Genomic DNA, 27,957 nt, shown 5'->3' on the forward strand with positions numbered 1-27,957 from the left:
AGAAAGAAAGAAAGAAAGAAAGAAAGAAAGAAAGAAAGAAAGAAAGAAAATGAAAACTTCAGTAGAACAATGCTATTACCATTGTGCCGGAGAGGAGAAGGCAATGGATGTCTAGGCCTCACTGTCCAGCCGGCCTGCCTAACAATCCCATGCCAGTGAGAAGCCATGTCCCCAAAACAAGGTAGACATGCCCGAGACCACCATCGGAAGTTGACCTCTGGCCTCCACACATATTCATGCATGCGCAAACACACACAGAGCAAACATGCACACACGAAGTATTCCATTCTGATTCAATTCCAAACAAGAAATGTACTATTTTAGATGTGAATGTAACCCGAGGCTCAGGATCCATTACAGGAAAAGGGGCAGAAAGATTCTAAGAGCCAGTGGTCAAGTAGGGCCAAACGAAACAGCTTCTTCTGGACATGACCAGACTCCTACACTCTTGAGCTCATGGGAGCTGTAGTTGCTAGCACAAGATCATGTCAGGCCATAGTCGAGCATAAAAGCAGAGGGGCTCATGAGCCCCACCCCTAACTGAAGAGCTATGGACAGTTAGCGGTTCTTAGGGGGAGTCAGCTTTCTATCAGGGTGCAGTTCCTGTCTGCTCAGCCTCACACCAGTGGATGACATCATATCCATGAGCACATGAACAGCACAAACTGGACTCTGAAGTTATTTTTGTTGTTGTTTTTCTTTTCCAAGACAGGGTTTCTCTGTGTAGCCTTGGCTGTCCTGGACTCACTTTGTAGACCAGGCTGGCCTCGAACTCACAGAGATCCTCTTGCCTCTGCCTCCCTGAGTGCTGGGATTACAGGCGTGTGTCGTTGTGACCTGCTCTGAAGTTATTTTTTTTTAAAAATAAAGAGAAAAGAAAAAGACGCAAAATTGAGAGAGGATGTACACATGAAGGGAGGATCCTGGAGGACGGGGAGAGGAACAGGGGGTGAACACAATGAAAATACATTGCATAAAACCCTCAAAAAATTAATAAAGAATTATATGGTGCTTTTAAGGATATGATCTGAAGAAGAATTTTCACAAGAGAAACTAGCAGCATGGCTCCGAGGGTGAAAGGTGCTGGCAGCCAAGTTTGATGGCTCAAGTTCAATCCCTAGGACCCACATGGTGGAAAGAGAAACCTGGGAACAGGCTGTCCTCTGTCTTCCACATGTGCATCTTGGCACAAGCTGGCGCACGCGCGCGCACACGCGAACACACACACACACACACACACACACACACACACACCTAAGAAATTCCTTAGAATAAGATTTAGAGAGAGTCATTATTCCATAGTCTTCTGTACGGATGCTGTTCGGGGGAAGGTTGCAGCACAGGAGCATGGAGGGAAGACAAACTCTGTTGCCTAAAGCCCCACAGGTCAACGCGTCAGGCACCCTAAGCAGGGCCACAGAGAGGCTACCAAGCCATCTCTTCGCTCTTCTGTTGAACTGCCCCACCACGAGTACCCCTCACGGACTCCTCACCGGCAGCTATCTCTTCCAGACCCAGGTGGCAGGAAAGACAGGTGTTCCGGCTTCACTGGGCGAGGAAAACAGACAGCCTTTACCTGAGGTAGGTGTTGGCGAGATGAAGCGTGCTGTCCCATTGGTTCCTGAGGTCCGTGAGGGACTCCTGGGCCAGTGGGGCCTCACAGTGTTCGGCCTGTCTCGTTACCATCTGGATTCTGGCATCTCCTTCCGGCTTCAGTAAAATGATTTCCTGAAATTACAAAGGTTCTGTAACTTCAGCTGAATTACTTCCGGGTAAAAGCTATGAGATCCTTTTGTCAGGCTTATACCATGGTGCTAGCTGTAGAGTCTATTTCATAACAACAGTTTCATCTTGGATGTGCTCCAGAGATGAAGACATCTCCGTGGTGTACACAGTTGATTCTTAAGAAAGGAGTGTTGGTTCCTAACTGCATTCTTGCTCACCCTTGATTTTCAAAAACCCCGACAGGCCTTCCTTCCTGGCCTGGAGAGTCAAAGTGGCAACCTGAACAGACACCTAAGAAGAGACTCATCGCTTCCCACAGGAAAGGGGTCCTTCCTGTCAGCTCTTCTCCAGGGCTCATTCCTCCGTCTCCTTCCCTTCTTCTGTTAAAACTGAGTTCTTGTCTTGGAAGCAACTACTCAGGACTCACACTGTCCGGTGAAATAGTGTCCGGAGACGTATCCCAGTGACTCTGAGCACTCATTCTTAGCAACCCTTGCAGAGCAGCTCACTACTCCCCATGGCTTCTTCCCGCCATGACGCCCCCACCTGCATCTACCCCTGCAGTTACCCCTGCAGTTTCTAACAAGTCATTCGGGACCCTCTCTTGGGTAAAAGGAAGCCCTAAAGACTGTCCTGCCCCCTCATACCCCCTGTGCAGCCAGTAATGCTTCATGAGCACAGCTGCCTACTCCCAGGCCTCCCCTCCACCCTCCACACCGCTGGGTCCTCTCCTGACACGGATGACTTGGTGTCCTTCCAGACCCCTGCCTGCTGTGCTCTCGCTAACGCCTTTAGTTCTACCTGCTACAAAGGGATCGTGAGGAACAGGTCATTGGCCTCTTGGAAGAGGAGGACGTACTTTTTCTCTTTCATATGCATTAAATTAACTTCAGACTCATCACCACCCTTTTCTGTAAGCTCAGCAATTTGAATTTCTCCAGCTATCCTACAGTGATCTTATTTTCTATTAAGAGAGAAATCTTTGCAGTTTTCCTCTGAAGCTTTTCAAAATGAGAGTTCACTCTGACCTCTCAAATTTGGTTTCCACGGTTATACCTTTATTTTTTGGATTCTTTCTTCAAGTGGCATTTTGCCTTCTGATGAATTCAAAGCCATAAGGGACTCTTTAATCTCCTTTATCCAGTGAATTACATCTTGTGCAAGATCATTAAAGCTCTGGTCTTCAGCAGGTGGTAACTTATCCTCTTCCTCAATTTCATGTAATTGTCTCAATAAAGTCTGGTATCTATCAATCAAACGTGTTGATTCTTTGATTGTCTCGTCTCCTTCGGTAAGCCCATGCTCCTTCAGAGAGTCATTCAGCTGGGCCACAGCCTCAAACTGCTCCCTGTAATTTCCAAATATCATTGACAGTTTATCGGAGCCCAGTGGAGAACACTCCCAAATAACACATTTCTATCAAGACTGCCATACCTCTTCCTAGTTAAAAGTTGGTAAAACAGATCTGTTCTCTTTCCTGATGCATCCATTTCTTTCCAATTCTCTTCTTGATTAGTCAGCCACTTACTTAGGCTTCTGCATTCATCTTCCAATCTATAAGACCAATTTACCGATCAGATTATGACAGAAGAAAAGATGGCTGTGCCAAAAACAGGATGCTGATGTGTCAACTAGATTTTACTGATTTTTTTTTAAAGTAACCTGATACATAGCCAAACTTACATAATTACTGCCGATATTGCAGTAGACTTGAAGAAGGCAAAGAACCAAACAACTACAGGAAACTGACGAACCAAGAAACAGTATTTGGACTCTTTTCTGAACCATTGTCATTTTAGATAACTCAAAGAGCCCCCTAAAGTTTTATATCCCCTATCACAGAACCCGAGTTCTGTGCCTGGGAAGTACAGCTCACAAGGACAATGCTTCCTGTGTGGCCTCAGATGTTACACCAGTGGGGGGAGGGGCAGAGGAGCTGGAGAAACGGCTCAGCACTGTTGCTCAGAACCATCTTGAACTCCAGTTCCTGGAATTCCAACAGGCCCTTCTGACCTCCACGGGCACCAGGCACACGTGTAGTATATAGCCGTACAGGTAGGCAAACATACACATAAAACAGGTATTTTTTTAAATGTATACTTTACTTCTGTAAGAGTGAGCCCCAAACCCATGGGATTACGATGAAAATGGATCAAAATTATTTGACAACCAACTGTATCTGTATTGAAATAGATGTGCAGCCTTTTTCCTTTCTTGCCCGCATTCCTTAAATACACAGTATAACAACTATCTATAAAAGCACTTACACTGTGCTAGTTATTATAACTAATCTACAGATGATTTAAATAAAGTACATGGAAGAATGTGCATTAAGTATTGCAAATACCATGCAATTTACAGAAAGGACGTGGGCACCCACAGGGGTCCCTTGAACCAGTTCCCAAGAGTCAGCAAGGAACAACTGTGCCTATTCCACTTGGAAAATGTGAATATCCCAGCACATATAGCACATGAAAATCACTACAGAAATAGTCTGAGAAGATGTCATTTCTTTCCCACCTCAGCAGCTGCTGAAGGGAGCTCCTCAGTTCCCTTGCCCGGGCCTGGCAGACGGATTCCATGTTTTCTAATTCTAGTCCTTGACTCCTGAGCCAGCTGCCCAGCTCTTTCACGTGAGCTTTGGGGAGGAGCATCTCCACGTGCTGTAGGACAGTCTCCATCGGCTGTATTTTGCTAGTTCCACCTCCAAGAGTCAAGAAATCCTTAAGAAATAACACAAAGTCAGTTACGTCTACAGGGAAGTCACAACGTGTCTGTCACCGGTTTGGGCTAGGAAGACACGGCTGGCTCCAGTGCCGGGTCATGTCCAATGGCCCTAGAATGGAGGTGTGTCTGCGGAGGTGTGTATTGTGGTTGTTGTTTGTATGTGTCTGTGTTTGCATCTGCATCTGGCTTTCCGGGGTCTACAGCAAGCAAATATACTGCAATACCGCTACGATATTGATGTATGGGAACAAGATGGAAAAAGCGAAAGTCTCCTATGTTGGCGATGCTTCAGTTCTCATAAGTCCTTTCTTCATCCTCCTCCTGGCCATCCACGTGTGAAAGCAAACAGATTATTCTTCATTTACTTTTGCCCAAATTCCCCTCATCCCCGTGTTCATGTTTCAGTGCCTGGGCATCCATTTCTGAGGCCCGTGAAATGAGCAAAAGTGAAAGTGAGAACATTAATGGCACGGGACATTCTGAAAGCCCGGTGCTGAGGCCAATTAAGTATAGAGAGTGATGTGGTGCATGGTTTGTGCAAACACCTTTCCAAGCATACAGGACATCAACAGAGGGACTTGGGGACCATCAAACAATAGCAAGAGTCACACAGGAGAGCATGTACAGGGTATATGGAAACACTACAACATTTTATATAAAGAACTTGAATATCGATGGATGGGGAAGTGGCTGGGGCTACTAACAAGCTTAAAAATACAACCTATCAGCCGGGCAGCAGCGCGGCACTCGACTGTAATCCCAGCCCTTGGGGAGGCAAAGGCAGGTGGATCTCCGGTCGAGGCCAGCCTGTTTACGAAGCAACTTTAGGTTCGCCAAGGCCACACAAAGAAACCTTGTCTCGAAAAATAACAAAACAAAGCAAAAAGAACACAATGTCTCGTCTAACCCAAGCCAGAAGCCCCAGCTGATGGGTAAGAGAGGAAGGTAGGAGAATGGCTTAAACAAGGGGCCTCAGGGTCCCCACAGAACCTAGTGAGACTTCTCCCAAACGTTTCAGTCTTGGTGAGTTTTGGCATATGTGTCTTACAGAAAGTTTCTGCAGCTTCTGTTCCATGCTCGGTTTTGTTTCCGGTGGTTCAAAGCACTCCTGGAGATTCACTTTGATGCTGCTGAACCAGTCATTAAAGTTCTTACACTGCTCTGTAGGAGAAAAGAAAAAAGTCCCATGTATTCCAACGGGAATTCATATACCTTGATACCCGGAGGACGAGGAACTTGCTTCCCATGACGGTGGGCAAAGCCCTGAGAGGACAATGCGGAGTATTTTTTGCACAAACACCTTTCTAAACACACAGGACATCCAGAGACATGGGCGCAGTCAGCATGCTCACAGGTACACCCCACCCTCAGACACACTGACCATATGGCCTCAGTGGCGATGGATGACAGATCTGAGGCTTGAAGAATCAGATAGTGTTTATACTAGACATTAACAGTGTTTCCCCAAAGGATTTATTGAGATATTATTCCTTTAAACACAGTCTGTGCAAGCCGAGTTTATACCAGCCTTTGGGCCCACAGTGCGCTATTAGCATATTCATATCTCAAGACTGCCAAAAACAAGGTTCGAGACACCTCACACTCACCATTTAGGAACGTGGCAAAGTGTTCTTGCAGAGCGCTCTTTTTGGTGTTAAACAAGTCGCTGACACTTGCGTACTGCCTTTTCAGGTCAGACAGCTCTGGGGTGAGGCACCCTATTTGATTCTCCAGGACCGTCATGCAGTGCTTCTGCTGGAAGATCTGCTGCTGGATCTCCTGAGCACGGGATAGACCACAGTGACTGCATCCTCAGGTGGCTCACTTCAACCAACGCTCGCGGGCTCCTAACTACTGTGTCTGTGACGGTGTATGCACAGTGTGTGCAAGCACGTGTAGAAACCAGAGGTCAACCTCGGATGTCTTCCTAATCATTCCGCACATTCCTGTTCTTATTTGTTTTCATTTTTATTGTGACCACTGAAGTGGGGGCTCACTGATTGGTCAGCCGGCCAGTGATTCTCTTGTCGCTGTTCCCCCTGCACCATGGTTACCATCCTTGGCTCTTTTATAAAAGCCCGGATGCTAAGAATCTGAACTCAGGTCCTTCCGCTTACGTGCCAAGGACATTGACAACTAAGCCATCTCCCAGCCTTCAGAAATTTTCATTATTTCTTAAGCTCAGGCAATTTTCTTTTCTTTTGAAGATTTATTTTATTTTTATGTGCATTGATGGTTTGCCTATGTGTATGTCGGTGTGAAGGTGCCCGATCCCCTGGAACTGGCATTACAGATGGTTGTGAGCTGCCACGTTGGTGCTGGGAATTGAACCAAGATCCTCTGAAAGAGCAGCCAGTGCTCTTAACCTCTGAGCCACCTCTCCAACCCCACCCTGACAATTTTCAATGGAGTGGCTTTGCTTCATATTTCACAGTCAATTTACAGTACAGTGCAACTTACTTTTTTTTTTTTTTTTACACTTGTTCATTTGATGTGTGCGTTGGTGCCACTGTGTCCATGTGAATGTGTGTGAAATGTCAAACTCCGGCCATCAGGCTTGGGCGTTTTCTCAGCTAGTTCACTGACCCACAATACTTTTTTTCTGGCTGGCCTGCCTTCCTCTCTCTCTGTCTTTCTTTGTAGAAATCAGCTCCTCCCCTACTCTATTTTCACTAACTATAGAAGGCCAAGATCCCCAAAACTAAGTGTTAAAGATATCTCAGTGGTAGGACACTTGCCTAATATGAATATGAACTAGGTTCAATCACTAGTACCACAAATATATATATATATATATATATATATATATATATATATATATATATAAAAGAGTGTGACAGTAGATGTGAGTGCAGAAGATGGGCAACCAGGCGGTACCTCAAGCTTTGTGAAGATCTCCAGGCTATCGGAGGGAGACAAGGCGTTCAGGAGGGATTCGGTCATCCCCATCCGGGTCTTGGCCTGGTCCAGGTCCTCCCTCAGCTCAGCTGTGTTTCCACTGGGCACACAGCTATTGGATTCTCCTGTGACACGCCTTTGGACATTTTTCATCTTGCTTAGGACAGAGGACTCCATGACCTGAAATGACAAGACACTGGACCCTGCAGTAAGGAGCCCTGTCTCAGCAAGCCTCAGCCACCTGCTTGCTACAGAGAAAGGTGACAGCGCTGGAAGTGAAGTACAGTCTTGCCACATTGTTCTATATCGCAACCACAAAAGTAACAAGAACCAAGGCCGGGTGTGGTGGCACACACCTTTAGTCCCTGCGCTTGGGAGGCAGAGCCTCGCAGATCTTGGAGGCCAGCCTGGTCTCCAGAGTGCGTTCCAGGCCAGCAAGGCCTGTGCAGAGAAACTCTGTTTAAAAAAACCACCCAAACAACCAAACAAGAAGAAATAAGAACTATACAGAAAAACAAAACAAAACAAAAACACCAGAAATTGACATTTTCTAACTGGAATCCTCCTCCCAAAATACATTGTATCTAGCATGCAAACTGAAATGTTATGGCACTCATGAGAAAAAAAACTATTTCCAAACACATAAGTGATATTAAAATGTACAGACAGCCAATTAAATAGCCTTGTTTCGTTGAGAGACTGGATCTCACTACCCACACTAGTCTCCAAACTCATGATCGTCCTGCTTTACCCCCGACCCCACGTGTTGGGCTTACAGGCATGCACCGCTTCCCTGGCTATCACTGGATACTTTTTATGTATTCAGCAGGAGGCATGAGCATTTCATAGACAGACTGAAGAAGACAGATCACAAAACTAGTAGGCTGTACAGAGAAGGTGCTAGCCACAAAGCCTGGCCAAGATCTCGTATGTAAACACTACAGCCCTTCGTCTAAATGACACTGAGATAAATCTTTTCACACAACAGAAAAATCACAGTCGAGGCAATTTCTCTCCACATCCCTCGGTTAGGGACCCTCAAGGACCTCTCCAGACAGTCTCCTCCCCCCAACACACACAGGGAACCACTGTCACTTTGTGTGGAAACACAGCCACCATTTCTCCTCCATACACTGGGCATGTAGAGAGCAAAAAGGAGAGAAGAGTCCAAGCACGTAATATTATCACGCCGAATGCAGACTACCCAACTGCCTAGGCTGACACTTACATTTTTAATTGAGCGCAAACAAGTAACCATTCTGACTTCATTTTCCATTTGAATTCGGGATGTGTGGGTTATAGATGCTGTTTTGGAAGGTAGAGAGAATCGCCCATTGAATCAAAATCCCCATACCTGCAGTTCAAGCGGTTTCTCATTACTCTGAAGCAGCAACTGAATATCAGCCACTCTCCTGGAAAATTCTGAAGTTTGCTCTTCATGGACTTTTAGCTCTTCCTATAATAGAAGGGAAAACATCGTTAGCTCATCTTACTTTCGGGCACCTAGGGTTATTATTGTTGATGGACAGAAACTTGAAGGTGCCCTGGCGTTTCTTCTACTCCTTTGTTTTAATAATGTCCCGGAGAGTAACAAACCCAAAAGCTTTAGGGTTGAGGCAAACGACAGCCAAGGGAAGCAGTCTCCTTTTGGGACAACCAGTTAGAGTAAGACTTGTGCCACAAGGCTGCTGGCATGGCTGAAGAGCATGGCCGATGTCTTGGCTATGGGTATACAAATTCTAAATGTACCCGGCCCATAGGCTGGCCGTTTACAATGCCTGACCTCCCACTTTCAGATAATCTATAATTTAAGACACAACTAAAAGATTCTTAGCGATGACTCATTTTATAACTACCCTAAGGGTCCAGGAAATTGGAAAGCGGCCTCACATTTTAAAAACTTTTCCCAGCATGTGAAATAAATAAATAAATTATATATATATATATATATATATATATATATGAATTAAAAATTGTATAAAATGCAAGAATTTGGGAGATAATGGGATACATACACATAGTTTTTTAGACTACACTGAGTCACTTTTAACTGCCAGATGTTTTCTAATCTAGAAAGACATCGTGCAGATTAATGACATTAAAAAATAGGCAGTTAGAAAGAGTTCCCAACTGTGGTGTAGAAACTGAACGCGGAGCCTCAACCAGGCAAGACAGGTGCTAAACCCAGTGAGGACAGAAACAATTCCTCCCCCAATCAAAAGAGGTAACTCAGACTCTTTTACGAATGCCACACTGAGAGCACTGTTTAGAAACCAGCTTTCTTCTTGTTGTAATCCCTCCTCACCCACAGTCACTGTGTGCACAAAGCCCGTGGGTGTCTGTGAATCCCAGATGAATGGTAAATGTATACATTTGCCTGGATTTCACAGGGCAATCAATAGAGTTCAGAGCCCTCATGGGATATGGAAAGCAATACGTTAGCCCATTGGAAGTTTTCTCCGTTGCTGCAACAAAGCAAAAGCAACATTCGGATCTCCACAGCCTGTAGGCAAGGCAGCTATCTTAACTGGGTTGAGTTACCTTCAGCTTTTCTCTGTCCTCCTCGGTCAGCTCATGTGACTCCACTTTCCCAAGGGTCTTTTCAGTCCACTCGTCAATGTTGGTTTTTAAGTTGAAAAGTTTGTCCCACAGGGCCAGCGCTCGCCCAAGGTTTTCACCGTATTCTTCCGTCTTCTCATTTATCTACAACCGATTGGGAAAGGAAAAAAATGGGCACAGGTGTGGAAAACGTTGTTTCATTCACTTGTTTTGAAATAAAATGTATTTTGAAAGTAGCTAATTTGTTCGATTCATCAACAACAAAAAATTACTTTCATATGTCATATGTTGCCATCACTCTTAAAAAAAAAAAATCTCAGCTGATTCGGTATAGCATATATGTAATTTAAAGCAACTGTGAGCTTGAGACCAGCCGACTAGATTAGGTACTGTCTCAAGAAGGGCATGGTAGCACATGGCTCTAATCCAGGCACTGGATTAAGAATCTCAGTGCAAGTCTAAGGCCATTCTGGAATTCAGAGTAAATTAAAACCTACCCTAGGCTACATAGCAAGACCCTGTCTCGATAAACAAACAAAAATTATCTAATTAATTACAGAAAGTACAAATACTCTTAGTTTGTAACTCGTAAGAATAACAAACCAGTACAAATTCATCAACCATATAGTTAAATATCAAGACCCTCTGCATGAAAGGCCATGTCGACTAATTTATTTTTTAATATGTTGAGTACAAGTTTTAAAGCTTTGCTTCTTTTTTTGGAGACGGACACTCACTAGGAAGCCTTGGGTGAGCTGAAGACTACGTGGACCAGGCTGGCCCGGAGTGCACAGAGATCAACATGCCTTGTATGAACAGCACACACCAGTGTGGCTGGGTGTTTTTATTTCTTTTGACACAGGCTCTCATGAAGCTCGGCCCGGCCTTCACCTCATTATCTTTTTGTCACTACCTCCCAAAGGCTGGGATTAAAGGTCTACACTACCACATCTGGTAGATATGCGTGTGCACATGTGTGTATGTGTGTGTGTATGCGTGCATGCACACACACACACACACACACACACACACAATCTAGAATACTGAAGTCCCATTTGTTAGTAATGTCTAATTCTGAGATGAAATTAATTCCTAAGTTATAATATTATTTTTTTTTTTTACAAAGAACAACAGCTTAAATTTTCAGTATCATGAGAATACCAAAGACATTCTCCCTGAATATCAATTTGTCATGAAACAGAAGTTTTAATTAACTGATCACATACATCAAGCCATCTATCCACAATGGCATTCGCCTCTTTTTCAAAGGGGGGCTCATCAAAGGTTTTCATTTTATTTAGGTGATACTGGAGGTTTTTACAAATCTGATTTATCTTGTCTACAACTTCCAAATGTTCACTGAATTCTTCTTTGACAGTTTCAATCTGTAAAAAAAAAAAAAAAAAGTTTTTGACATATTCAAAACATACAACTAGAAAGAGGCAACTGGGAAAACAATTCTGGTTGTTTTATTATTATTCAACCTAAAAGAAATGATTGTAAGGACCAGCAAGATGGATTAGTGGAGTAAAGGTCATTGCTCCCAAGCAAGCCATGGGTTCAATCCCAGGACCCCCTGGTGAAAGGACAAATGACTCCCCTTCCACCACTTATCCCTCACGTGTGTTCTGTGGCATTCGTGCGCTCTCAACTCTCAGGAAATAAATGTAAAACAAACAAAGAAGATCATAAATCGAGTGTAATTGTTCTGCTTTCCCACCAGCCTGTTGTTAGAAATGGGAAGAATAGGGAGTTAGAGGGATGGCTCAGCTGTTAAGGTCACTGGCTGCTCTTTCAGAAGACCCTGTTTCAATTCTCCGCACCCAGACGGCGGCTCACAGCTGCCTATAACTCCAGGTCCTGGAGATCCAACACCTTCTAGCTTCCATGGGCAGTAAGTATGAGGTACACAGACATCTGTGCAGGCAGAACACCCATCCACATAAAACTGATTAATTACTTAATAAAAAATCCATTTAAAAAGAACTAGGAAGTTCAATAAAACAACTTTCTAACAATCAAATTCATCAAGAGAACTACATGTCATACGCGCTTGTGGCATCTTGACAGCCCTGGAACTGGCTCACGAGCCAGTGGGAAAGACATCGTTCCAGTGTTGTAGAGAAAGAACACGGTCCACTCCTTTCTAACCATGTAAATTCATAGAAAATAATGACATCTAGTGTCCAAAAGATGTTCTTCTTCTTAGCCTACGGAGCTGGGATTAGTGAAGCCACCAACACAGATGGGCGACCGGGGGACTGGGCCAGCACATCTCTACAGAAAGTGAACTCGGGAATTGTGACGTCCTCCTTGTCTGTGAGAAACAGAGAGGGTTTCCCACCATCTTCATCTCTCATGCCTGCATGAGGGCTCAGGTTTCTTCTCAGTTACAGCCCTGGGGCAAGGGCCCTTTACAGTCCTACACAGGGGCGGCGGATGAGTCCCAGCCTCTGGCAGAGCCACAGTCCCAGTGCTAAGGCCCAAACCGAAGGAACCTGGTACCAGTTTGGAAAGCGATTTCTATCTATCTGTAGTGACCGATCTGATGAATTCTAAATATCCAGTGAAACAGTCACCACTACAGTCTTTTAAACCAAGTTTCAAAGCTCATTCCTTTTATAACATCTCTTCACTGCTGGGCTCCTCAGCCCTGTCTGCGTGTTCGACAGCTCCTTTGAGAGAAGAGCTTACCTCGGCTATCTTCTTCTTCAGGTTGTCCTTTCCCATGTAGGAAGCTTGCTGGGAGATGATGCCCTCTTCTTTTTGAATCAAAGCTGTCAAGTTGTTTTTAAAATTCTGATATTGTTTCAACAGCTCCAGAACACTTCCACACTGCTCAAGGCTATGTAAGAAAAAAGGAGGGAAACGGCCTGAAAATAATACTGTGTGACTCAAGAGGCACAAAAGGACTTTCCGTTTCCACACATGGCTTGAGTAGGCTACCAATAATGACGATGCAGCAAATAGGCTGTATAAATAAATAATTACCAGATTCGTACTTTTTGTTTTTGTTTTCGTTTTTTTAAGAGACAGGGTTTCTCTGTGTGGTCTTGGCTGTCCTGGACTTGCTTCATAGACCAGGCTGGCCTCGAACTCAGAGATCCACCTGCCTCTGCCTCCCAAGTGCTGGGATTAAAGGCATGTGGCACCACACCTGGCTCAGATTTGTACTTTTATTAATTGTGTTAACACACTTAAGCTCTGGAAAGAGACACAGGATTACATGCCAATACATGTAAGCTCTGAGGAGAGATACAGGACTCACAAGTAGACAGAACCGGCATTTCGGTCTCGTCAACCACAAGACCCTTTGGAAGACAGAGCCCCTTTCTAGCATTCTCGAAGGTTATTTTGAATCAGATTATTGCACAGCTCACGTACGGGAGTATCTCTTCCACTCATCCTCAGCTCAGCCCTCTTTGGAAAGTAAAATAGCTCAGCAAACATGGCAATTGACTGGGTTTCCAGTATAACTAGGTACTAATTAGTCCTAGGACTAATTTAGAGAAGGCTCTATGATCTATGAAGTTAGATTACATCATGTGCCACAGACTGGCTTTATCATGGTATATACAGTATATACAGGTTCCCTTCGCACACAGGGCATGCTGAAGAGAGAGTAGAGAAAGGACCATGAGAATCCAAAGTCTGAAGGGAAGGTACATAGTGGCTCAGAAACATCCCACAAACAGGTCGTGTGCTTCCTGAAGGAGACAGGGAGGGAAGCGGCCCCAGCCACAGAGGTGGGCACTGTCAGAAGTGCCAGAACTCCACATGACAGATGTTGGGCTGTGAGCACCAGTGTGATGCTCTCTGTATTTGCACCTGGGTCCAGGGGGACGTGCTTCCAAAACAAACACTTCAGAAGGTTAGCTACACAGAAGCATCTTCAGATGCAGAAGGGATTTTCCTCTTACCTCTCTGTGACAGACTCTTTCGTATTCTCCCACAAGGCTGCTGTGTCTTGACACTGTTGAATCACTACTTTCTCTCTGCCATCTTTGAATTGCGGGAGAGAGTTAGCCATTTTTTGTATGCGTGTCTTCTCCTCTTCAAGTCCATCCAGGTCCTTATCCAGCCTGAGTAATGACTTTTTCCTTGAGTGTGGAATCATGTTTTAAAAGTGTATTAGCCAATTGTCAACCAAGTTGATTCAACACAAACATGAGAAATGTCAGGAGGGTGCTTTTGTTTGTCCTCAGGAGATTAATGGTAAAATTAAGCACTCTTACTACAAAGGAATTCTTGTATAATAAGCACAGAAATGTTTCCTCGCATCTCAGAGATCAGAGGGCTCCCTGCGTTACCAGAATGCTTTTTAGCATTTTAATTAAACATAATAAATACACAAAACTATAAGCAAAAACATTTCCCCCTTTGGAGAACATGTGTGTACGTACACACGAGAGAAAACAGAGAGAACGTGTGTGGGGATGTGAAGAACAGCATGTTATAGACAGATAAGTGGTTAAACAAAGCGAGGCCTCCCGGAAAGGGTGGGGGTTAAGGAGGAGGGAACAGCGGGACACCACACAGTTCATGTACAAAAAAAGCTCTCCCAGGTGAAAAAGGAGCCATGTCACCAAGGCTTTATCCTGCAAGACAATCCTGAAGAAAGAACTCCATCGCCCAAAGGTAAACTACAAACAGCTCAGGCTCTTCCTCCTCGCCTCCAATTCGCCCTGGGACCCACTCTGACGCTTTCCCTCCTTACGCCTTCACCCAAACTGCAACTGAGACCCCCAGTCTAGGTCTTCATCCTCATCCACTGGCCAGCAACATCACACAAGGGTGGTTACATCCTCCTGGGTAAAGCTCCCAAGTCACTCCTGATCTCCCCGCCGCCCCCAATCTTCAGCTGGTTCTTCTTCCTTGTTGCCCTGATCTCACAAAGCACCCTTGGAGGTACGACTTGGACCTCTTCTCTTGTCATCTAAACTCAGTTCTCTGGCAAGTTCAGTCAGCCCCATGACCTTCAACAGCAACTGAAGATCCAAATGTGCACCTCTAGCTCAGACCTTTCTCCTGACATCATTCATCTTTAAGTCATGCCGAGATGGCCATCAGTCAAACAGGTACTTCAAATCTATCATTTCTAAAAGGAAGCACACCAGATCTGTCATCCATCCCATAGCTGGGAAAGGTCAGTCTTTCTCATGCATTATTGCTAACTTCATTCTTCTGGATGCTCAGGTCAAACCTTGGAAAGAACATAGCATCTAAACATTCTCTCCCTCACCGCTGGTTCATGCTAACACCATCCCTCCCTCACCTGGATAGTATCTTCCAAGCTTCCATAGTCTGTTTTTGGTATATCAGCTATAGAGAACCAGTTGTGGCTTGAACCACATCACTTCCTGCTGCCTAGAACCTTCTGATGGCATCCAGGTCAGTCAAAGAGAAAGCCAAGATCACACCATATCCCCATATGAGTTAAACCCAATCCCCTCAGCGCTGTATTTTCTCGCCTCCTTCACCATCATACCTGGACTTTCAGCAGCTGATCCCTAGGCCTGGAAGGTTCTTTCTCCAAGTAGTGCTGAGGCTGCTCTTATATTTTATTCGATGCACATGGAATGTTCACAGTGCTTCTGTCTCAGATCGATCACCTTTCTGTTATGATTCTCCTTCTTTCCCTATTCAGCACTGTTACCTTGGGTTTAATCACCAGTGACACTACATAGCTAATCTGACCCAGGTGCTAAGCTCTAGAAAAGTCAAGAACTTTCTACTTGGTTAACTGCTGGATTCCCAATCCCCAAAACTGTGACTAGCACAGAATATATATCTGTTCTATTCTTGGCTACCTGAATATGCAATTTTCATTTGTAAACACATGGCTCTTAATGATTACATTAATATCCATTACTTTTTGGTGAACACATAATTAAAATTTATTAAAGTAATAACCACACAAATGATTGGTTCAATACCTCATTACAAACTGGGGCAGTAAGGATGAAAGTCTCATCAGGCCTGGGGGGCAATTTTTGAAGGGAAGCGGCATATTTAACTATTCTTAAGAGGCTTGGGTCAACTAAAAAAAAAAAAACAAAACACCTCCAAAGAAACCACCAAGCCAAAGAAGCTAAAGTGGTAGAGAGTGGAAAAGGCTTGGGAAGAAGAGGAAGGTTCTACACGAGAAACTCCTGCTAATACCTCAGCACTTGAGCGCTGGCAGACATATTCTGAACGCTGACATTAAAATGGCGTGCATACCGCCAACCCCAATCAAGCCACGCAAATGCCTCTTTAAACTCAGTGCCTCTCTAATCCTGCTGGGAGGGGAGGGGACCAGCAAATAACCAAGGAAGTCCAGGGACACACGATGACCTCTGGTCTTCTACTACTGTCCCTTTAGTTTTGCCATGGCTGACACTGTCAACTTGACGGGATCAAGAATTATCTCCCACCTGCGCAGGATGACCTAGATTAGGGTGAATGAGGTGTGAAGGCCCACACCAACTGTGGGCAGCATCATTCCCTGGGCTGGAGTTCCTGCACCGATTCAAAAGGAGAAGGCAAGCTTTACAATAACATCCGTGGATCTCTGCTTCCTGACCGCAGTTGGCAGCTGCCTTGAGTGGCCACGGCCAGGTTTTCCTGCCATAACCTTCTTAATCCCCAAACTGTGAGCCAATAATGCTCTCCCTGTGGAGCCCCCTTTGCTGAGCAAGTGAGGCAAGTATGAACTATGTGAGACCTGCTAGGTTTTCACCGAGCTTCAGGGAACGCCGCAATGCACACAGGGAAGAACAAAGGACCTGGAAAGTAACTTATGTCCTTCACCCACGGCTCTCTCCACTGCCCCCATGTCCACGACACACTACGGAGGAAAAGATGGATAACTGTAGAGGACCCTTATCAATAACAAGTAAGTTTGTGTGAAAGTCTGCCGAAAGGGATGCTGAACACTGAATGGTCAGGGTGATGAGGTAGAAACAGAAGACCCGGAAGTATTTGAGAAGACTGCCAAGTGTCACCACGGATGACAAAGAACAGCCCCGCTCTTTCTTACCGATGCTTCACAGCTGGAGCGGTGGGATCCTTAAGGCCAATTTTACTGATCTGATTCTGGATGTCTTGGATGTTTTTAAAGAGCTCGTGATTTTTGGAGCTACAAGCTTCTAGTAACTTCCTGTCCTCAGTAGGACCTTCCTCTTTCCTCCGGCCTCGCACGGCTGACAACTTTCCTGACAAAGCACGAAGAAGTCCTTCACAGGTGGTGTTCTCCCGGCCCTCGGCATCTTTCACAATGATGCCAAGCGTCCTCAGGCGTTCGTCCAAAGGCCCGGCCTCCTCTCTCATCCGGAGGAGGTCTTCCTCAATAGCTCTCACCGCCGGAGCATGTTCTGGTGCATTGGAGGCAGGGGGGTCTTCGGGAAGCTCAGCAGCAAGTTTAGCTGCTCTCAGAGAAGCCAAAAAGCCTTCCAGGGCCTTCAGGGCAGCTTCCCTCATCTCTGCCTTCTGGTTCATGAGCTCCAGCTGGCGTCTGCATGTCAGCGCCATCTCCCATACTGCGCGCTGATCTAGTGTGTGTAAGGCCCTCGGTACGGAGTCACTTGGCTCTTTCAGGCTGGCACACATTCTGATCTGCTTGGCTACAGAATCTCTCCTGTCCTAAACAAAGCAAAGACAAAAGGCAGTGAGAACAGGAGGGGAAGCCCCGGTTTGAATCTCCTGCCCCAGGCACATGCATGAGCAGCTGTGTACGTGAACGTATGTTCTTGTGTGCATACTCTCTGTCTCTCTGTCTGCCTGCCTGTCTCTGTCTCTGTGTCTATCTCTGTCTGTCTCTCTTTCTTTCTCTCTCTCTCACACACACAGAGCAAAAATTACAACAGAGAGGACAAAGTGCTAAATTTGATCTAACCAAAATATTGCTGAGTTTAACCAAAGCTGAACATTTCACAATCAGGAAATATTTTAATAGCAAATAGGCTGACGGCAACCGTTTCTTTACCTAACACTGTCCTTGTGCTTGAGTTCCCCAAAGAAAGCAAGTATTTAGATCTACTACTTCAAAGAAAACAATTATGGGCCCACAGTGAAGTACCCTGTCTGATAATTTGGGATGAGTATTTAAAATGGGACCTGGAATAAATAAATTGAAGAATATACCAACTTTAGCCTTTGAGTTAATTCCAAGGTCTAGAAATTCAGTTCCTGAAGACATTCCTAAGAAAAGCTTTGTTTTGAGTTGAAATAAAATATCTCTATACTTACTTCTTGGGACCTACCTCTGAACTTGAAGGAACAAAGGAAATGAGAAATGAATAACAAATCTAAATTATTAAGGTTATTTATATCATGTCTTATACTCTAAATCTACACTATGATTTAAAAAAACATTTTAAAAAATCTTTGAACATCTAAACATCTCTGAAGAACTGACATTCTTGTAAATACGCTGTGAGAATTTATTCACCCGCAGGTTCTGATAGAGGCCATCAACATCAACAGGACACAGGTCCAGGAGAGCCACTGTGCAGAAGGGCAGGTCAGAGGCACACAGGCGAGCACACTCCTTTTCCAGGGGCAACAAGATCTGCAGCGCCATCTCCAGTGACTCCATTCTGGGGAGAAAACAAACCCGACATGATGGAAAGACAGCGAAAGGCTATCCCATAAAAACACGCCAACCTCGCCTTTCAGCCGAAAGAAGGAAATGGTTACCAGTAAGACTATATATATAGTGACATGTACAGACCATCACATTAAAACCCAAACCCACGGACCTAAAATGCCAAAGAAGTTGGATGAGGATATAGCTCAGTGATAAACTGCTTGTCCAGCATGAAGCTCTGAATTTTACCATCAGTACTAAAATAAAGATGAATCACACACACACACTCCATTCATACGCACCTTCAAAATTTCATTTACTAAGAGAACCTAGGCTAACGATTATCCTGTCGGCCTGGGACAACTCTACCTTACGTCTCCAGTTCCGACTGTTTGTTTGAGGCAGGGTCTCAGGCCAGGCTGGCCTGGAGCTTGCTATGTAGCCAGGATGACGTCAGACGTCTGACACTTCTGCCTCTGTCACACAGATCCTGGGATTACAGGCGGGCAGCATTCCACCCACTGTACTCGGTGCTTGGGACGAGGACCAGCGTTCTCAGCGTCCCCAAGTACTCTAGCACCCGAGCCACAGCCTCAGCCCCTCAGACGCCGTGACTCACTGGTCCTTTCCTACTCGTCAGCATGTTTCAGCACCTAAGCATTCTGCAGAGTTTAACAGACACCATGCAGAATGGAAACGTTTTGTTGATCGTTTACTGTTTAACGCTAAGCATTTTTCTTTGAAAAGTACAAAACTTTCTTCTTTGGAATAAAAGGGTAAAAACAAAATTTTACTTGGACGAATAAACCTAAAATATATTTTTTTATTATAGAATTATATTTCCATATTACAAGTATAATTGCTTATCAGAAGTATGGAGATAAATGGGACCCAACAAATAGGCTCCACTGATAATAACTCAAAGCACCATAAGTGAAAAAAATAAGAATTTAATTAAAAAAATAATAATAATTCCAAGCACCACCACATGTAACACACAGACTGAGTCTTGGCTGCTGAAGCACTGGGGATACACAACCATGAACTTCTTTTCGTCGCTACTTCCTAACTGTGATTTTGCTACCGAGCAGGGTCGTGGTCCCTAAGACCATCAGAAACATGTGTTTTCTGCTGCTCTATTTGGTCTTGGATGCCGGCAAGTGGACAGGTTCCTCTGCCATGCACACCCACCCCAACCTTCTGTACCAGCAGAGCCTCAAATGACAGGACCAAGTGACCAGGGTCCACAGCCTCTGGAGGCTGAGCCGAGACAAATTCCCTTGGTCACTTGATTTATGTGACAGAGACAGGACAAGCTCCTCACTGGGTTGGCACATAAAATATTGTAGTGTAGTGATAAAACACTACAGGGTAGTTAGTGACAGCCTTGCTTAAGATGACTTACACACTCAGCAACGTGTCAGGTCCATGGGGGCGTACCTGGTGTTAAGAAGCACTTGAAGTTCGTGTTCTTTCCCCTTTAAGAAGTCTCTCGCCTGGGCTAGCGCCGCCTTCTCCGAGTCGCTCACCAGGCTTTCTAGATTCAGTGAAGTGACTTCAAACTCATCCCAGCAAGCATCCCTGTCAGCTTCTAAGACCTAAGTGAAATGAATGAGTCAGTGTGCCAACTCACGGGTGCTAGGACCTGGAGCAGGTCCTCTAGGAGAGCAAGCTGTGCTCCCCCCGGCGCCTACCTTCTTTCTTGACAGCCCCACTACGGAGGCTCGACAACATACTCGAAGCATGCAACAGGAAGATCGCATGGCAATGCTCAGATAATCCTCAGGATAATTTAGAGATACAGGTGTATAAGCTTGTGTGTCTACCCATAGAGTCGAATGCAACAATTTCTCTGAAGTCTTTCTAGGAATCTGATTGGTGATTTAAAATAAAAATGTGCTTCCTTCCACAGCCCTGACCCCTCCTTGCCAACAGCACACTGCTGGCATACACTACTGCAACTTCAATGCCATGACCACTTGATCAAGATAACGAACTACTGAAAACAGGCATTTAGTCATTAGTCGTTCACTTTTTTCATTGAATAGGATCTCACTGTGGTGCCTAGGCTGAACCTGAAATCCCCCTGCCTCAGCCATCTGGAATTCAGGTACCCACTATCTTGCCCAGTTATGAACTGCTGCTTAAGAACACAGTGGTTTTTGTTTGTTTGTTTGTTTTGCTTTGTTTTGGTTTGGTTAAGCCTGCCTGAAACCCTACAAGCCGTAACAGTCCTCATAACAGAAGAGACCACAGGTGACAAATGAAGACCCTGAACCAAAGTCTTTCCTGGCTTTCGTTCTTGAAAGCAAACCTAGGCAAGAACGGCACTCTAACAGACCCCTTACACGTGTGACCAGCTATATTCCTGGCAGTATAATTTACTACGATGAGGAATAATGCTTTCAGAAATTACCTGCAGTTCCTTCAGTTTACCCCGCAGGCACGAACTGCTCCGTTCACTCTCACTGGGAAAGTCAGATGTAGCCCTGGTTTTGCTGTCTTGCAGGCGCCGTTCAAGAATCTCCCTTTGTTTATCGTACCTGGGAGAAAGTCAAGTGCAATGAGACTTTGTATGGGGAAGTGCAAAGCATGAGATAGGGATATATGCATTTATAGGAAATGTCACGGTGAAACCCATTTCTCGTTTCGCTAAACAACAACGACAACAAAATTAAATAACCTTAAAACATTACTTAATAAGAAAATCAGATAGAAATATTTTTAAATTATTATCACTTGTGCACGCAGAAATACCCAAGGAATTTCTGCTTAAATTACAGCCACATGCCAAAATTACAGCTAAAGAATAATACAAGTCTTAAAAATGCATAACACATATATAGGCAGGTAGATTGGCCCAATGGCTACAGGCACCTATGCCAAGCCTGATGACCTGACTTTGACCCCCAGGACCCATATGGGGGAAGGACTCCAGTCAGTTGTTCTCTATTTCCATACACATGCACCCACCAACACACCCACATCACAAATAATTTTTTTTAAAGGTGGGGGAATCAAGATGGCTTAGTGGTTAAAGGTGCCGGCCACCAGGCCTGACGGCCTGAATTTAATTCCTAGAACCCATAGTAGAAGACACACAGGCAGGCACGCACACACACACACACACACACTTGCATGCCATACATAAATGTGTATTACGTATCTATATCATACTATGATCTATCACATACATGATATGATTTTCGGTGGCCCTTTACTGTTTAAAGAGAACTTACCTCTCCTGTAGGTCATTTAGAGAAGCACTGCAATCCTTTCCTTCCTTCTTCACAATGCTTTCTTCTTGCTGAGGCTTTAACTCTGATACCTGGCGTAAATTCTTAATGGGTTCCATCGCCTAAGCAAATACGCAAAATGGTAAAGACAAGACCTCCAACACATTTACATGTCTGTACAACTTAAGTGCTTTTTGCTCAGGGAGGTAAAACTGGTTCTTTATATCCCAAATCAGAAGAGACTATGAGTCTTTGAGAGGTCTCCACTGAGAGCAAAACCTTCTCACACAGAGAACATTCATTACGCTGACTGTGGCTTCCAACTGATAAAGGAATTCTGCCAGGCCACCCAGTGTGTATTCTGCATCAGACGTCATGGGCTCAGGCAAAAGCAAAAGCCCCGAAAACAAGCATTCCTCATTCCTTCCCAATACCTGCTGACAGGCGCTCTGCACTGCGCTATATAAATGCCAACTTCTCTACCTTCAGCCATCTAGCAAACTCAATTCCCAAGGGAAACAAAGTGCATTCTACCGAGAAGGCAAAGGAACCCGTTCATCTCAACCTAGGGGGTCATCTGTGAAGACCAAGATTAGCCTCCTCCACCTCAACGGCAGCAGACACAATCCATCTTCGGAATTTGCTCAGACCCACTGCTGGGACTCTCAGTAGATGGCTAGGCACACTGCAGCTTTGGCTGGCATCACCCTAACTCTCTGAGGAGTGGGGTCTTCCCTGCATTTGGTGAAGTGGGAAATCTTAACTGATGAAGACAATCAGATAACTAACTAACTAGCGCACGAGAACGGGATGGTTGGACGCTTAAACCTTCTATCTTGCTGTGAACTGTATCACCCTCATTTAAACACCTTTTCGGTTGACAGCTGGTTATCTGGTGTCTCACGCGGTGCCTCATCGTGGGCATCCCTTCTGCCGTTCTCAGTTGTGGCCAAGGCACCCCTAGGAAGGAATCGTGACTGCGTATTAGAGTGGGGGGACTATGGACCCTAACAGAGCACAGTCATACTTGATGTCATATGACTGTGCAAAGGGCTGCTTCCGGCTTTGCTCTGAAGCATGACAAAGCACTAACCTCTCCTTCGGTGTCCCTGTCCGGGAGGACTGCAGGCTCACGTGGATCTCGGCAGCGCATTTCAGAAGCCTCTCTATCTTCTGTTCGTAATCTCTGAGTGTTCTCCTCAGCTCTTGTCGGTCTTCCGGTGAAGTCAGCTCTTCACACAGCGCCCTCAAGACCCCCACATGCTGTTCTAGCTGGCACGAGATGTTTTCCGGAGAAAAGAAAGCCTGAGGGAGGGAAGAAGGTACGGCCGTGGACTCCAGCCGGGGGTGCGGGAGCAGAAACGCCGGGGGGGGGGGGGGCATGTGACTCTGACAGCATGCTCTGGTGTGGGCCGTCTGCTATGAGTTGAGCATGATCACTGGGATATGGAAAAGCAATGAGGAAGTCAGCCCTGAAAGAGTCCAGGTTCAGTAACTGACATGCAGGCGATGGTCTGTAACATCATGACGTCATGAGAACACCACCATCTGCCTGCTTCACACAGGGGGCCATCCGAGCTGGATGTGCAAGGGACGAGGAGTTCTCTAAGGGTGACTGGAGGGCTGCCTGAGATTCTCTTCCTGTGGACATCGTCAAACATCCTGATGAAAGCAACTTAAGGAGGCAGGGTTTAGGCTATCACACGGTTCCAAGGACAGTCCATCACAGCGGGGAGAGTCAGGAAGCGGGAGCTGGAGGCAGCTGCTCCCATCACTCCCACAACCAGGAAACCAAAGGATGAATGCAAGTCGGCGCTCAGCTCACCTCCTCCACTTAACACAGCCTAAAGAATAGTCCTATACATCAGTCGAGCGAGATGACCCCCCCCACGACATGCCCTGAGATCCATCGCCCAGGTCACTCAGCTTCTGTCAAGGTGACAGTTAACACACCAGTGATGGAACACACGACAGGTAGTTAACGTTCTGACACCACAAGTCCCCTGCTGCTCTTGGAGTGCCCCACCTAGGAGCGAGACATTGAAGAAAAGTCCTGGATCCTTCTAAAGAGCGTAGGGCTGTCCTTGAGAGCGGAGAGGGTTATCACCTGCAGCCAGGAAAATGGGACCCGTGCTTGAAAAGGCTAATTCTGGGGCCTGGGGATATGGCTGAGTTGGTAGAATAGCCATTTTAAGTTGACTGATGCCCTGGTTTTCAAACCCCAACACTGTTCTCTACTCCCCACCACCCCCCAAAAAAAAGCAGATTGTTGTGGTTAACAACAATTTCATGATGATGAAGCCACTTTATTCCTAACAAAATAAGGGAAGTGGCAACATGATGGATGGAAGAGAAGCTGCCAGGCTCATGAATTAAGCCTCTCCGTAACTCGACTACAGCTGAGGGAGGAGGCGGGGAGACAGCCGAAGCCGTTTGTAGCCATGAGGCTGAGGAGAGGAGCGAGCCAAGTTTGAGAGGTGAAGATACTGTGAGGTTCCATCCCAGACACAGGAATCTAAAATCCCTGAACAACACTTTTGATGGCCACCAGCCGGGCAGGAACGGACCGTAGAGATCCAGGTGAAGGCTGCTGGACAGGAACACGTTGGTACAACCATAAACAGATGAATAGCCTTAATGGTATTGCACACTAAAGATGCGTGAAAGCGGTGAAAAATGTAGACTACCCCTTCCAAAAACTAAGACATATAGGGGGAAAAAATGGAAAAATCGGTGGAGAGTAAAACTATAGCTTCCCCTTCAGCCAATAGGTGTGTATGTACCTATATATGATATATGTATATCATGTATGTCTGTGCAAGGAAGGGTGACGCTGTGAGAGCCACAGAAGCTGACAGTTAAACAGAAATGAAAAGAGGACTCAGCGCTATCAACTACACAAACCCAGTCGAATAGGCTGGAGACCAAAAGGAGACAACCAGATTGGCCCCACGTAACTGCCTGACTCAATTGGCTCATGTCCGCAAAAGCTCTACCTGTGGGCACCCTGCATCCTGGTAAAAACACCTGAACCACAGCAGAGTTGAGACAGTTCAGAGCAGTCTCAGGAGCAGGCGTCACCCCGCCATCACAAGCGAAACGTGAGACAAGGACTCACGGCCAAGATTTCCACAGTACAACCAGTCCTCAGGCGTGAACGTACACAGTGGTTAGCTACCCAACACGGAGGCAAACGGCAGAGGGCGTGGGTGGCTTTACCTCGTGTTCCTTGGTGAGGCCCCTGGTCCTCCCTCTACGGAGAAGCTTCTTTTCTTTATTGATTTGCTTCTCGAGTTTTGCAATATTGTCTCTGAGCTTGCCTTCTTCAATGTCTATTTTCAGTTGTTGGATATACAAAGAAATTCCATGATGGAGAGGCTGCAGGCAACAAAGGGGTGTATTAATCACACGAAGACGAGACACTGAACTCTTTCTAGCTACGACAGAAGGGCCAAAGGAACAAAAGGAAGGCAGCAAGCTTGCACAACCTGGTCATTCCCCCTCTTTATCTTTGGGACGGATGTTTACAAACATCTCAGATCCACATACCCATCTTTTTTTTTTCTTTCTATCAACACAAATTTTGCTTTAAATTGTGAAAGATGCTGTCTAGAAAAATCAAAGAAAAGCCACAGTCTGGGAGGGACATACATTAGAAAAGATATCTGAAGCCAGGCATGGTGGCACATGCCTGTGATCCGTGCACTCTGGGGGGCAGAGGCAGGTGGATCACAGTGAGTTCCAGGCCAGCCTGGTCTACAAAGTGCATACAGGACAGTCAAGGCTACACAAAAACAAAACAAACAAACAAACAAACAAACAAAAAAACCAAGAAGACATCTGAGCCTAAGGAGACATTATAAATGTATAAAATATGTGTCCTGGATGGGGTCCTGGAGCAGACAAAAAGCATTACAGGGGCTAGCACAGATCTGAGGAGGCACAAGCTTTAGTTACTATAGCACCTCCACACGCTGAGACTGCACAAGAACTCTCTGACCTATCTCTGCAGTGATTCTTTGACATAAAAGCTGCTCTAAAGTAAAAGCCCGTTTAAAAAAAAATGTTTAAACGGTGGGAATACACCCTAAATCCCAGCGCTTGGGAGGCAAAGGCAGGTGGATCTCTGTGAGCCCAATGCCAGTCTGGTCTACACAGTAAATTCCAGGCCAGCCAAGGCCACAGATGAGACCCTGTCTACAGAACAAAACAAAAATAAGTTTTTCAGAAAAACCATTGATAGATTTTTAATTCAGGTACATTGATAGCCCTTGAGGCAGAACTCCTCCCCACTGGGGATTACTAAAACCTGAGGACACGCAGTCCCTTATGGAAAGTGGCCTGGCATCCGCATATTACCTACACACTCCAATACACCGCAAGCCATCTCTAGATTATATATAATGCTTAATGCAATGAAAATGCTATGCAAACACCTGCTATGCTGTATTGTGTAGTGAATCATGGATGGGGAAAATAGGCTGTACACCCTCAGAGTAGGCAAGTCTTTTTTTTTTTTTTTCAAATATTTTCAAACTCACGGTTGACTGCATAGACACAGAAGCCAAAGATACGGAGAGCTGACTCTACTGGTTAGACATAATACAATTGTCATTTATTGAGCATATCCAAATCTTTGTAACAATCCTGCCAATTAAACTGTGTTACCCCCACCTTACCAGTGAGGATCCTAAAAGTTTACAGCCTGCCTGGGGTCACAGCTTTATGTCCACTGAACCCTCTTCCTGTCTGACGCCATGGACACACATGTCCCGCATTATCTCAGTCAGGAGCCAACCAGGGAATTGGAAAGATGCTCAACTCTTCATTCTGGGGATAGTAAATGGCTCTAAGGCACAAGAGTCCGGCCCAGTCAAACTAAGAAGGGAAGGGCAATCTAGAGAAAAGCAACAGGAGAAAGCTGCTCCCAGCCCTGGGCTGGAGGCTTCTGTGGAGCCCAGGAAAGAGGGAGTCATGAGTTTCCCGTGCTGGAAAAGAGTGGCTGCTGCTGAAGACCTTGTGGAGAGGCAGAGAAAGCGCCAATGTATGCTCTCTTCCTCTTCCTCTAGTTGCCCTCAGATCCATAATGCATTATCACTGCCGGAGGCAGACACCAGTTGAGGCCGAGCCTGGGACCAGCCCCTCTACTCTAAGTCACGGACCAGCGCTAATGACGAACAGGCCCAGCACCAGAGCCGCCAGCCCAAGGCCCACGCGGCTCTCACCTCCCACTGGGCACACGCATCCCGCCTCCGTTCTTCCAGGAGCAGCTTCGCATCACCTGGGACATTACGCCTCAGTTCTCCAATAGCCTGCAGATACTTGGCCAGGCTATTGGTGTTAAAAATTTCCAAAGCTTCCTGGAAAAAAAAGAATCATGAAAATCTGATTATATAGCCAGATCCTGGGGGTTGGGGATTTAGCTCAGTGGTAGAGCGCTTGCCTAGTAAGCCCAAGGCCCTGGGTTCGGTCCTCAGCTCTGGAAAACAAACAAACAAACAAACAAACAAGGTAACTGCCTGCCAGATCCTTTGAGATGATCTGGTATGCCTTCAGCAGGGAGAACCAGAAGGGGAAGGTAATGGTGACGATGTGAATATTTACAAGAGGCATTTTGTGATAAGTTGAAGCTGATGACCTATTTTTTTTGTATCTTGAGTTTTTTTCAAAGAGTATACAAAATACATTTGATGGAAAGGTCTTTACCTGCTTGATATTCAACCTGAAAAGCTAGCATACAATAAGGCAAACATTTACTGTTGGATTTATGTGGCAGATATTTAATTCTGTGTGTTGCCAGGAGGCACCATTGCCTCATCATCAACTTAAAGTCTTGCCCAAGGCTAGCCCACAGACAATCCCATCCCTGGGAAAGAGCTGCAGTAAACAGCTGGGACAGACTTGCTGGACCTGTGTCGTTGCTCCTCCCCTGGCGTGCTCCCCTGACAGCAGGAACCTGGCTTAGGAAACCAGTGAATGGGAGAAAGAAAAATAGGTTGGGAAGTTCTTGAGAAGGGCTGAAAATCCACAGGAGAAGAAAAAGTTCTGGAGAAGGCAATGAAACAGGGCAGAGATTCATTCACTCACACAATCCACATTTATTGAGCGCCAACTGTAGGCACAACACAATACGGAATCAACCCCAGGGCCCCTCCCAGGGGGCTTCTTGTTAAGTGAAAAACACTAATGTTTGTATAAGTGCCTGCTGCTTTCACATCGACGACGGAACACAGGGTGTCAGAA

The 27,957-nt window shown here is 45.6% G+C and overlaps 1 protein-coding gene across 1 annotated transcript in view; it reads right to left on the bottom strand.

Annotated features, from left to right (window-relative positions):
- Window positions 1–27,957, bottom strand: part of Syne2 (spectrin repeat containing nuclear envelope protein 2) — a 305,981-nt gene that overhangs the window by 169,290 nt on the left and 108,734 nt on the right. Inside the window, exons 22-42 of the mRNA XM_055595536.1 lie at window positions 26,940–27,074; window positions 24,934–25,092; window positions 22,808–23,019; window positions 22,584–22,674; window positions 21,718–21,836; window positions 20,895–21,021; window positions 19,919–20,076; window positions 18,341–18,488; window positions 16,931–17,532; window positions 13,830–14,009; window positions 12,604–12,754; window positions 11,136–11,294; window positions 9,892–10,053; window positions 8,705–8,806; window positions 7,330–7,530; window positions 6,060–6,231; window positions 5,501–5,613; window positions 4,246–4,448; window positions 3,160–3,279; window positions 2,782–3,073; window positions 1,577–1,728 (exon numbers count right to left, since the gene is read on the bottom strand). Coding sequence (XP_055451511.1) covers window positions 1,577–1,728; window positions 2,782–3,073; window positions 3,160–3,279; window positions 4,246–4,448; window positions 5,501–5,613; window positions 6,060–6,231; window positions 7,330–7,530; window positions 8,705–8,806; window positions 9,892–10,053; window positions 11,136–11,294; window positions 12,604–12,754; window positions 13,830–14,009; window positions 16,931–17,532; window positions 18,341–18,488; window positions 19,919–20,076; window positions 20,895–21,021; window positions 21,718–21,836; window positions 22,584–22,674; window positions 22,808–23,019; window positions 24,934–25,092; window positions 26,940–27,074 — 3,758 coding nt within the window. The remainder of the gene's footprint in view (window positions 1–1,576; window positions 1,729–2,781; window positions 3,074–3,159; window positions 3,280–4,245; window positions 4,449–5,500; window positions 5,614–6,059; window positions 6,232–7,329; window positions 7,531–8,704; window positions 8,807–9,891; window positions 10,054–11,135; window positions 11,295–12,603; window positions 12,755–13,829; window positions 14,010–16,930; window positions 17,533–18,340; window positions 18,489–19,918; window positions 20,077–20,894; window positions 21,022–21,717; window positions 21,837–22,583; window positions 22,675–22,807; window positions 23,020–24,933; window positions 25,093–26,939; window positions 27,075–27,957) is intronic.

Source organism: Psammomys obesus, unplaced genomic scaffold, assembly GCF_907164565.1.
Source record: "Psammomys obesus unplaced genomic scaffold, mPsaObe1.curated_primary_1811, whole genome shotgun sequence".
Lineage (NCBI taxonomy): Eukaryota > Metazoa > Chordata > Mammalia > Rodentia > Muridae > Psammomys > Psammomys obesus.